This window comes from Lepisma saccharinum, chromosome 26, assembly GCF_977018435.1.
Source record: "Lepisma saccharinum chromosome 26, izLepSacc3.1, whole genome shotgun sequence".
In the NCBI taxonomy this organism is placed as follows: Eukaryota; Metazoa; Arthropoda; class Insecta; order Zygentoma; family Lepismatidae; genus Lepisma; species Lepisma saccharinum.
The window spans coordinates 42,359,098-42,371,627 of NC_139254.1; the positions used below are offsets into that span (position 1 = coordinate 42,359,098).

General features: G+C 38.6%; 1 protein-coding gene across 2 annotated transcripts; it reads right to left on the reverse strand.

The window, feature by feature from the left end:
- Nucleotides 1-5,151: 5,151 nt before the first annotated feature.
- Nucleotides 5,152-12,143, reverse strand: LOC145979490 (hemolymph lipopolysaccharide-binding protein-like). Of its 2 annotated transcripts, none has more exons than XM_083112417.1 (4): nt 12,049-12,143; nt 10,410-10,492; nt 6,610-6,876; nt 5,152-5,469 (listed from the first exon to the last, which is right to left on the reverse strand). In XM_083112417.1, exons 1-4 carry the CDS (start codon nt 12,108-12,110, stop codon nt 5,270-5,272), a joined length of 612 nt encoding a protein of 203 aa, XP_082968543.1. In that variant the 5' UTR covers nt 12,111-12,143; the 3' UTR covers nt 5,152-5,269. The 2 variants fall into 2 exon arrangements, with proteins under 2 accessions (XP_082968543.1, XP_082968544.1); XM_083112418.1 differs by lacking the exon at nt 12,049-12,143 and adding an exon at nt 11,923-11,995.
- Between the last annotated feature and the right edge of the window lie 387 nt (nt 12,144-12,530).

A 12,530-nucleotide genomic window follows, 5' to 3' on the forward strand; every position in this document is an offset into this window, starting at 1 on the left:
CAGTTAGACAATGTTTCACTTAGTTGCACTTTCTTTCTTTGCGGTCTCTCTCCGGCACGTATCTGTCTTCGCACCCTCCAGAGACTGTACATTAATTCGTCCAGTGGTAAACCCTCCCCCGGATTCATTGCTATCGGCTTCACCAGATTACGGTTCGGATGTGTGGTATTCAATAGCAAATCCCCTAATGTGTGCTGCTCGGTAAGGCGCCCGTGGAACAGACTAGCAAATCCCAACATTTTCGACATAACATAGGATGCTTCCAGATTTGCTGTTTCCGCAGCAGCGGTCAGCATATCCATCCTTGCCGTGTTTACTATGTACATATTTTGAAACGAACCATATCTAGCAACGCCATGTCCCTCCATTTTACCCTGAAGAAACATTTCCAGAGTGGAAACGCGATTTCCGAACGGAACTGCAACACCATCTCTTTCCCCCATCGTTGGCAACTCTTTCTCCACAATATACTGGACATTACATTCATCCATACACCAAAGCTGGCGACCAAACTTTACATTTACTCTCTCCTCACAAAGACATTTTCCCTTCTCACCTATCGCGCTCGCTTCGTAGATATACAGAGGACCACACTCCTCCCCCTTCGTCTGCAAATCTCTGATCACAGACATATCCCTAGTCAGAAAACTAAAGTGAAAATATGACGGGTGATATTTGTGTAACACAAACGATTCACACATTTCATACCCACCGCCGCCGCCACCTTTCTTTGACGAAGTACTCACAGCTACCTTGCAACGAGCTGTTGGGGTGGTCCTACGAGGGACATACATCATATCCACATCCCCTTCCCTACATTCTACACTCGTTAATAACTCCCCATCAATACTAGCGGACTCCACATCTACACAGAAACGTATCCACGGACGCGCACAATTCATCTCTCTCTTAGAAGAAAACAGCAACGATGAAGCCGCAACAGCCTACAACGAAAACAGAAATACTCTGCGTTACACAACTTCCTTCTTGAATCTACATTCACGTCCGTCGTCAAAGGCAAAACAATCTGTACAATCACGAGTACTTTTATAACTAAACTCCCCGCAATAAACACAGAAAAAATCATCTGACAACCTCGTCCGCAACCCACCAGGCATAAACAAAAACTTGCCTTCGCGACGGAGCACATACATTCTATACTCGCTACAGTTCACATTCACACAGTAGTAACGAGCATACCCGTAATCTGGGAAATCAACCACTTGAACGTCTTTACAGTATGGACAGTGAATTGAACGACTACTTTTTACAGTCCCCAGATACAACGACATCACAACCCACAAATCTCTTTCGGTAATGCGTAAGACAGACAGTATACACACCTCAGACTCAGCAGCAGCAGCAGCAGAAAAAAACTTCTCCACTCTCAGAGACAGACACATCGAACTCGTCGATGTCAAACATATTTATACCAACAAGCCGTGGGAGACTCCTCCACACACACAAACACCGCATTGGTCACAACCACAACACCTGCACTCCCCCACAGAGAGATATATATTTGATCCACACAGCTGCGATCCCCCACAGAGCAAAAAATTCGATCTGGTCAGATGCCAACGCTCGCCACAGAGATGTATATTTGAACTGGTCACATGCCGCCAAAGCTACCCCCACAGAGAGACATTCGAACCGAACAACCGCCAGATGTCAACGAACCCCCACAGAGTATTATCTTTCATCAGGTCCACATATCATGCAGAGCAAAAAATCGATCCGAACAGATGTCGACGCTCCCACGCAGAGCCTAAAAATATTGAACCGAACATCCGCCAGATGTCAACGAACCCCCCACAGAGTATTATCTTTCATCACGTCCACATATCACGCAGAGCAAAAAATTCAATACTCACAGATGTCGACGCTCCCACGCAGAGCCTAAAAATATTCTATCCACACAGCTGCCGACACCACCTGCACTCCCCCACAGAGCATGCGCACGCATTCACCCCCCACAAACACACCGCTACTATATAAACCACAAACACGCACACACCAAGCACAGAGTAGCAACGACAACACAACCAGAGACATCACCCAGTACAATCGATGACGTCACCAATCACCTATAGAAACAATCGATCAATCAATCTATATTATTATCAATAATATTAACAACTATAATAAGGTTTAACAATACAACAATCTACAAACATATCATTTACATCAATCAATCACTATATTATTAGGACAACCCACAACCCCTCCTTATTTGGAAAAAATATAAATAAATATGACACCTGTCAATCAATCAATCACTATCTTAGGTTAACAACACCCACATACCCTTACATACAACTCCTTATTTGGAAACACCCCCACCCACACCTAATTTTAAAAAAAATCGATTTTCACCCAAAAAAAATGTATTGATCACTTATCGATTATTGGAAATCGATTAAGGTAATCGATACTGATTGGTTATCGCGCTATAGCTACCCCTTAACTACTGTAGAGTACAAAATCTACGACAGGGTCAGCATCTAAACCATGTAATGTGGTCAGGGTGTTAACGAGGTACGAAGGATATCTCTTAGGAATGATGCCGTAAGAAGATGTTGAATTTGTGTTTGCTCCCTCATTGACTCGGGAAGAGGTAAGGGAGGTGAACGAGCAAAGCACACTCACTTAATCAGACCCCTTTGGAGTCTCGGACTCTGGTGACAGCCGCGGCACGAGCGTGGCAGTCACAATGGATGTAAGGCGCCCGGATATCAGCACCTGAACTGTGGAGCTTGTCGGCCGGGCGGCGACGATACCGTTTGCATACTCCTCATGTTTGCCAAAAGAGTCCGGGTACTTATTTTCAACTCGACACTTGCCGTGTTTCTGATGAGCTTGCAAGCTACCGTACCACTACTTCCGTATTTCTATAACAAAGAGCAACCTGTTAGTTGGATGCTGGATTCAGTATAGCCACAGGAATTTTCTTCTTGTAGCTGCCTTCATTTTTTTGTTACGACACAAATGTTTGTTCCAAAAAGCGTGAACGTCAAGTTACAATTACTGGAGAAGCTCGACGTTTACAATGTAACAAACGTCATTATTAATGTATCTTTCCTAATTTTAATTGCACTAAAATTAATATGGGGCTTGGACTTAAAAAAACGTAAGTTTGTGTTGAAAATCTTACTTCCTTACGTAGTTCAACGTATTGTGTTCATTAATGTCATGAGCCTTTCCAATAACTTTATGTCTGGAAAAGTAGTTTTCCAATATTAATCCTTGTTCACCAAATATTTCCAATGATAATTTTAGGTTTCTTACACTGTATATACGTGCGTGTATTTACATATGTATGTGCATGCACTACTTGTGCGTGTTAATTCACTAATGTGTAGATTTCTCCAAAAGTTGTTGATCGTATTGATATATTTCTAAGACCAGAACTCGTTCATGAAGCAACATAACTCTTGAGCACGAGCAGAGAATAACCAAATTGACTACAGGCCGTAATTCTAGCAATCTAGATAAACAAGAGCGAACAATATTTACTGTCATGCTTGTAACATGATGTCAGGGACTATATTAGAACATTTTAATAGAGGACAAAAAATTAAATACGAGAAATAATGGTAGAGAAGAGTTTCTATTCTTCGTGTTGAAATTGGAAGCAGAGAAACTTTTGTGAGCTTGAAACACTGCACTACGTAGTGGTCCACATGAAGAAAATCGCGGCTAAGCCAGAACGTGGAGAGGAAACATTACGATTTGTTTAGACAAAATATATTTAATAATGCTTTGTGAAGAACTGTGAAATGGGCAAAAAATAATTTCACTCAATCTGCATCGAAAATTTTATCGTAACACGAGAAAGGGGTAACTGGCACAATCACCTACACAATCTAAACTATTGAAAAATCTACCCAGTAGTCAGAGTTTCCTTCACCTACCTCAGAAGATGTAAGTGTAGACCTTTGTCCACTACCCTTGTACAGTGTCTCTCAAAAGTCTTAGCACAATGACATTTTAAAGTAAGCAACCCAATTTACACAAGCCTTTGTTGGTTTGCGTGTAGAATTAGGCTCAATTTCAGGGTTGTCACACCCACAATAGATATTTATGAAATACTTGAAAGAAAAAGAAACAACTATTATTGTATAAAAGTATTAAAAATATCACTATTATATCGCATATGAAACATTATTTTCTCACAGAAAAAGATAGGTTTTTCTAGTACTTCATCGCTGATGAGTCTACAGAATGGAACAGAGGTGAGAGGAAACGAAAGCTGACAAAGGGAAGGAGAAAGAGAAAGCAAAAGGAGAAGATGAAAACTAGAGGAGAGAAGGAAGAGAGGATACACGAGGAAAGGAGATGTAGTGAGAAGAATGGAAAAAGATTAGAAGAGAGATGAGGAAAATGGAGCAAAAAAAGAAGAGAGGAGGAAACTAGATGAGAGAAGAGGATTTTGGAGAGGAGAGGAGGAGACGAGAGGATGGGAGTAGAGTAAAAGAGAAAGAAGAGAAGAACGTTAAGGAGAGGAGAAAATTGCAGTGAGAAGAGATAAGAGGAGCGGAGAAGAGTGGGATGGAGACTAGATGTGACAAACATAGGCAAGGCGATACAAGATAAAAACAGAGGAGAAGGAGAGGTGAGAAGGAGAAGAAGGGACAAGAGAAAGGAGGTCGTCGCAGAAAATATTGTCTCGGCGTCAATAATTAATGCATTGATCAAATTATCGAAATGAAATATTCAATAAAATTTTGAAATGTTTTTGAAAATGTACTAGATCGGTGCTTTTTGGCTGAGTTGAGAGCAAGATAAAATTTTCTACGTAAGATCTTTGATTTTACGTGCCATTATAGCACTAAAAGACATGAATGTAATTTTAAGATTCATCAGAATTTTGCATTTTTTCTCCACTTATCGGTTCGTTGAAATGGAGATTTTTTTTTAATATTGTAATACTTCCCTCATCCCATCGTTAATTCCAAACTGAATTATTCCGTTTCACACGTCGTGAACAATGACCATACTGGGATTTGTCTAAAACTTAAAAAAAAGTTTCTCATCGTGCATAGGAGTGAGGCTGACACTTTAGTGCGTTCACCCTACACTAAAGTGTTCAATAATCAATACATCGATCAATTACATTTACCTTATACTGAAATGATGGTACAATAAAAATTTACACAAAAACAGAAAAGTATATTTTTATGGGCAACGTACAGAATTCTCGAGTCAGAAGGTTCCCCAGTTTACAACAGCATCTTACTATTCACGGCTTTCAATCTATTTATTTCTTTTACTTCGTTGCATATATATGTCCCACCAGGGACTCGGGGACGTATCCGTACCTCTCGCAAATGAAGGGGTTGTTGATGCTGCACCGGATGTCGTTGAGCTTGCCGCTGGGGAGGAAGATGGATCCGCAGTCTTCCTTGCCTAGGAAGTTGTTGGGCTCTCCAGGTTGGAAGGAGTTGTAGGGCGTGAAGACGTCGTCTCCTGAAGAAGATAGCAAAACATTACACTCAAGCCTTGTGTGTGTATAAGTGCGTGGTTTCTAGAAGTGACAAGTGCTACTATGGTAATACCCCGCCTATTCCTCCATTGGATTTTCTAGTAACATTTGGTGAAAGCATCTTTGTTACGTCTCCATTTTTCTACGCAGTGGAAGCATTTTTCTTTCGTTGGCGCACAGAGTGCACCGCGTATAGTAATGTAACTAAAACCGTCATTTTTTTTACTTTTTTGTTTCTATTATTAGTTTTATGAATGCACAGTAGATTGTCTGGGTTCATATGTTGGACGTGTCTTGTTATGCTTTCATTTCTTCACAATAGGACCTTATGTCCATGGAAATGCAGCTTTTTCACACTGAGTGTGCTATACGGCAGTTACGTAAGTGAAACTATTACGTTTTGTTTGATACATAACTCATTCTCAATTAGAATTATATGAGCGAAAATAAATAAATGTATATTAGAAATGTTAGATGAAAGATGAAAACTTTTAAGAGTTATTTAACTTTTTGCAATGGACTATCGATATCATAAATTGAAAGAATAAAGTGGATAACTTCCCTAAAGAAAAGTAATCATATTCAAATATAAAAAACGTCAATAAAGATAAAACACCCAAGACTAGTCATTTAAAAGGATCCGTGAGTCACGCGGAGGTTTGATTTTTCCACTGCACACCCAACTTTATTGATGGATTATAATTCACTTTTCTGTCACCTTTGAATAATCGTGACGATGAAGGTGAATGGTGATAAGAGGAAATTGATGAGTGAACGACAAAAATACAAAAGGGCAATAAAGCATTTTACTTGGCAGACTGCAAAGGCTTTCCAGCCAGGAATGAAATCCAAGGTGTGCTACGTGGAAGAGAGATTCACATACGAGTTCCTTCAGAGATCACCCCGTACACACCTTTAATCAACCAGTAGTTTCAATATAGTAATGTAACGCGCGATCCTTTCTAACAACATTCTAATGACCTACATGGCTCTGACATCTGGATTCATAGTTTGCTAGCGATTGTTCTTCATCTTACACATTTCTGATCTATATTTTCATTAATCGAAATTTGAAGAGTCAATATTTTTCTTGATCATTTTCCAGTTGTACCATAACAGCTTACCGAAAATAGTCTCGTAGACGCCATCCTTGTTCCTGTCGTGGAACCCAATGTTCACCGTCGGCAAAGGAATGCCTTTAGGGAGTCCAACCTTGTTAACGATGTTGCTCAGTGTCTTCTCCTCCCCCGGGGAGTCTATGATGGCAAGATGGCTGCCCTGCAAGGCACAGACTACCAACGCTTGGTCCCATGTCATCAGCTCGTCCTTGTAATACGTGTACCTCCCAAACCGATATCCTCTGCCCAGAAGGCTTCCGGTGTTCACTATTTCTGAAAGAAAAAGAAAAGACAAGGTTTTCACAACAGGTTGTTTCTGTTTAAAAATGACTCTATCTGAGAGTCGGTGTGTTAAGTGGAAACCTGTATACACAATTTATATACGACTATGTCTCACATATAAATTTATTTTCAACATGTTAATCTTTATACTACAGAGTGTTTCAAAAGTCGCGCAACACAAATTTTAAAAATTTATATCATTAAAGCCGTAAGAGATATTAACAGCGGGTTTTCTGCATTATAAATCCTCATTCATTGAAATATTTTTAATGCTTATCATTATCAGTTTAATCGATACAGAAAGTTAGATAAATTAATAATTGGCGGAAGGCAGAGTTAAAATTTTTACAAATATGCAGTTTTGAATGAGAAGAATGTAAAATAAATTATCGAATGGTTATAACTAGACGTCTGATGACTGATGCTTTCTCAATCTGTCATTTACGACCAATATTCATTATGTGCAACATTTGATGGATTTATGACGGGCGATTTTATGGGTTAAGTGAAAAAGTGCCATTTTTGGGACATATCTCCGTAGTTGGCAACACTAGGTGGTCGAAATTTTGTCAACACGCGCACGCAACATTTGCATTAAAAATAAAAATCATAATTTTGCATCAACATTTCACTTTTTGTGTAAATTTCTACGCTACTGGCAACCCTGCCAACTCAACCCAGCCTGCAAGTGCTTCTTACGAAATGTAAGGCTGAGTCATAAATGCGTTGACTACACGTCCCGATTTCGTTGAGGCATTGTGTTCCTTTTAAGCCTCACATCTACTTTTTAATTATGATTACAATTTGGGCATTACATGTTCCGATTCAATCACTAATCATGTAGGCTATCACTGGGTTAATTGGTTTGTTATCATTTGTCCAAATAAAAACAATTACATTATTTTGTGAACATTGTTAATTTGCTGAAAATAACTGAAAACTTATTTTCAACAGTAAATACCAACTCTTAACAATGTGTGGGAACATTGTTGGTGTTTGATGTTGTTGATAAGTCGGAAAAGAAAAACAGTCTGGCAACAATAGCAAACATGTCACGTTTACAGGAGATGTTCAAAGTGGGTGCCTTCCTCATGAATACATGCTCGCACTCTTCTAAGCATGTTGGTTGAAACTCGGTGAAGTGTTTCCTCCTTAATGTTCAAAATTGCAGTTCAATGTTTGCCATTAATTCTTGCAAGGTGATTGGACGTATCCAGTAAACTACTCCTTTGAGGTAACCCCAAAGATAGAAATCGGGGGATGTTAAATCTGGTGATCTGGGGGACCACACATTGTTAGAAAGAGCAGGTAGCGCCATCTTGCTGAAACCAGCCATCGCGTTCATCCACTTGAAGCAGGGAGATACATTGAGTGACTATATCTCTGTATACAACAACATCCACTGTTCCGTTAAAGAAAATGGGACCCACAATACGTCGTCGGGATACGGCACACCACACTCCAAGTTTTGTGGATCAAGCAGTACCTCGTGGAACGCATGAGGATTTTCAGCGGGCCATATTCTGCTGTTTTGGCTGTTTACGTAACCATTGAAATGAAACCAAGCTTCATCAGTGAAAAAAACCGAATCAAGAATTCTGATGCCATTTTCTTCGATGAGAGATCAACCCCACCTGTAGTACTTCAAGCGTTTATCTCTATCAAGTTTTCGCAGATCTTGAACAGTGCGAACACGGTATGGTTTCAGGGTAGTTTTCTTCACAGCTCTAGGAGCAGTGGAAAGTGACAAGTCCGTTTGGGATGCAAGTTTTCTGAGGCTTTTTGTTGGAGATTGTTCCAGACGTGTACGCACATCCTCCACTGTGTCAGGGATTAAAGCCGATTGGCGACCACTTCGTGTTTTGTCACATATACTTCCGGTTTCTCGAAATCGATGCGCTAGTCGTAAAACAGTTGCTCGTGAGGTGAAGTAGAAGCAGGGTATTTATCTTGAAAAACCTCTTGCACATGAGTGTAAGAATGAGTAGTAAAATACCCTTCAACAATGAACATGCTATGTTCCAATGAAAACGCCATGCTGAATCAACTACGTACAGCAGCTGCGAAGCGTGAGCAAAGAAAATTCAGGGTAGCCAGGGGCAGTATAGGATTCTCTCAAGATTCAAATTTAGGTACAAAAATCATGATTTATGATTTTTCACGAAAATGTAAGACCAATATTTAAGCATGTGTTGCGTGCGTCAGTTGACAAAATTTCGACCTGCCAGTGTTGCCAGCTACGGAGATATGTCTCGAGAATGGCACTTTTTCACATAACCCATAAAATCGTCCGTCATAAATCCATCAGGGATGTAAGGGGTGCTCGTTCCACGTAGTGCACCCAATAGTCAACCTCAGTTCCACGTGGTACACCCTGGACTGCAGACCAACGAGGCTCTGGCGACTGGCCCCATGGCCAGTATAATTTTGTTGTGTTGTCCTGTGTTTTGTCCTTATTCGTGCTGAGTGCTCCTTTACAGCCTCAGCTTTTAACGAAAGTCAGAAGAGTTTAATATTTTATGATATTTTAGTTATGCAACGTTAGAGTTGTTATGTGTAACGATAAGGGGCTGGACCCCGTATAATGTGACGGGTGCAAAATAGCCTTTGTGCTGACGAACCCAAAATTTTAAATTCAAATAAAAAAATCAAAATAAATCCATCAAAAGCTGCACATGATCAATATTGGTCGTAAATAATAGATTGACATGGCGTCAGTCATCAGACGTCTAATTATGACCCTTCGATAATTTATTTTATATTTTGCTCACTCAAAACTGCATTTCTGGAAATGTTTTAACGCTGCCTTCCTCCAATTATTAATTTATGTAATTTATGGATTAAACTGATAATGTTAAGCATTCAAAAATATCTCAATGAATGAGGCTTTAAAATGCAGAAAACATGGTGTAAATATCTCTTACTGTTTTCATGATATAAATTTTCAAAATTTGGGTTGCGCAACTTTTGAAACTCTCTGTACCTTGTTTTCTATATGATATAGGAAGTTGTTTCATAATTACATTTTAAAATGACAATTATTTTGCTATGAAATTAATAATATTGACGGTAAATATTGAATAAAAATGTTTAATGATTTTAAATATTACAATCATTTATTGATATTTCTCATTTAACGAATTTTAGCGTCGTGATTAGTTTAAACAAGCAGCAATGAAACGTATAACACTCCTAACAAATATTTATAAACGTAAATTAACTTGAGTCTATGTAAAATTCAAGACCAAAGTAATATTGGTTATTCAATTGATATTGATCACTTCCCATTGAGACGGTGTGCCGATGGTGAGGTCGCCCTACTATCCACTAGCCACACAAAATACCCCAACTCTATTACCAAACTATTCCCCAAATAAATCTCCAACAATTTTCAACTGAATTTTACGGTCTTTTGAGCGTCACACCATGTCTTTGAGAATGTATTTTTCTATATGTTTGTCTCACTTGAAATTCAATTACTATACTCAAGTAAAACACAGTTCTATGTTTGAAAATATATTTACCTGCGTGGGTACTAATGACAAATTCTAGTAGAAATATAAAGAATAACACTGGAAAATTCCTCATGATAGCCTTTTTGGAGTTCCTAAATGATGGAGAGAAAGCACAAAATAGATACGTCAAATGCAATGTGAAGACAGACACAATCATATTTAGTAAAATTTATCACAATTTACTGCTTTTATGATAATCAGCATCCTGTTTGTCCCATAAAGCCTCGACTTTTGATACAGATATAGATATTTGAATTTGGTTATTTAGTGTCGCTTCTGTCCAACTTTAAGTTAATCACGTCGATGAGGATGAGTGACAATATGACGACATTGATGAAGGGGACACTCGCTAAGAGCACCCATTCCTATAACAGGATTCGAACTCGGCACCCCTGCAGTGGTTCCGTTCTGAGCTAACCACTCCGCCTTGGAAGTTGGCATGTATGTGGATATTGTACGTTAAGTGAACAGAAATGTTGGAAAGTCAAACTGCCACACCTAATGCTTGATTTACTGACTGGACTTATTTTACTTCGCTCTTCTGCTCTTTTTTGGCTAATCGTGAAGATGAGAATAAATAGTGATAAGCTGAATTGAAAGGATAACCGCAAACACTTATATACAGAGTACCATTACAGCGTCTCCTAGTGGTTCTATCATTTACACTAAAAGTGGGTCGTCTGATAACTTCAATTGTAGGCCTCGAGATAAGGAAGCTTGCCCCTCGTGTGGATATAGGTACATATTGCACCAAAGCTGACTAACACTTATTCCTTAAATTTCAATCAGTGATTTGTCTGGTTTTAACACCAAAATTCACCCAAGAAACGTGAGTAATGACTTCCTCAAAAAATATATCTTAAGAAAAGACATGCAAACCAAACACACTCTTTACATTCTCAGATAAACCCAGACAGATTTTCCTATCTTTTTATTCCAGCGATGAATAGTAGCAGATAACAGAAATGTTTGTCCATTAGAGAGTTCTTGGTCTTGTTGACTGACCACCAAGAAATCTAATGATCACACAAGAATAACAGTCGCTTCCAGTAATGAAGAGTACATGCCAGTTAAGTTTTTCTCACTAAAGGCTTAAAATACGTAATTATTTCCATATTTATATAAAATCAGAAATATTAAATTTAAAATACAAGCTCACACAGCACAAAAAAATATTTGCTTCCATCAAAACATACGGGGGAAATGTTATCACCAACTAAATGGAGGAAACATCTTCAAACACACCTCATCCGCTAAAGCACATTACATTGGGACATTCCTTTCAAAGACTAAAACAAATGACATATTCTAATACTATTCTAATACTACAATAACTGTATCCGAATATGGAATCGTGACACACAAACAAGATAAAACGGTATGACTGTAGTCATAAATCGAAGTAGTGATCGAATTATCATTAAATATCAATAGTTATATTCAATGCATTAGCTGGATATACAACTCATCCGAAGCTTTTGAGAATGTAGACGCTGATCCTTAAGAATAAATTAATGCTTGCCAAATTGAAACACCTGTAACGTTATTTAGAGAGCGTATAAATATGAGCTTTATGCCTTTTTCCCAGCAGCAAGTAGGTAAGCACTAAAAGTTACAACATTCTGAAATTCAGTCTGACGTTCAGTACCTGGTTTCAACTCTTTTGTACTCCGAACAGTTGACAAATGAAAGCGAGAGCCTGATATTCATTCGTGGAACTGATTTCAGATGTTGCAGTGATTGTTTGCTTAATTGCGTAAAGTCGTTAATTTTGTGGTTGTTGAAGAAGAAAATTTGTTCCTGCTATTGAAACGAAAAATCACACAATATCTTAAATGGGGAAAAATGGCCTGACGATTTATGTCAAGCGTATTAAACAGTTCGACATTCCAGTCAGTATTAAAGCTTTATTGCATATATAGTGCTACCAACCATCGACACATTTAACGTTAAAAACAATTATTTTAGACTGGAGTACAGCATTTCATGCGAGGTTTTAGACGAAAGCATTGTCGTTCATTAAATCAATTAAAGATTAACTATTCCTTGTGATGCACCTGTTCTGTTTCATACATATAATTTTAAGTCATGAAAGAGTGAATAAGATGACATTAAATTTTTCACGGTTAT

Excerpts from the sequence above, each read along its gene's own strand:
- LOC145979490 (XM_083112417.1), bottom strand. The coding sequence starts at position 12,110 with ATGAATATCAGGCTCTCGCTTTCATTTGTCAACTGTTCGGAGTACAAA. Across the intron at positions 10,493-12,048 it reads TACAAAAGAGTTGAAACCAG|GAACTCCAAAAAGGCTATCA; the intron begins GTACTGAACGTC and ends TCCATCATTTAG. Across the intron at positions 5,470-6,609 it reads CGTCTACGAGACTATTTTCG|GAGACGACGTCTTCACGCCC; the intron begins GTAAGCTGTTAT and ends TATCTTCTTCAG.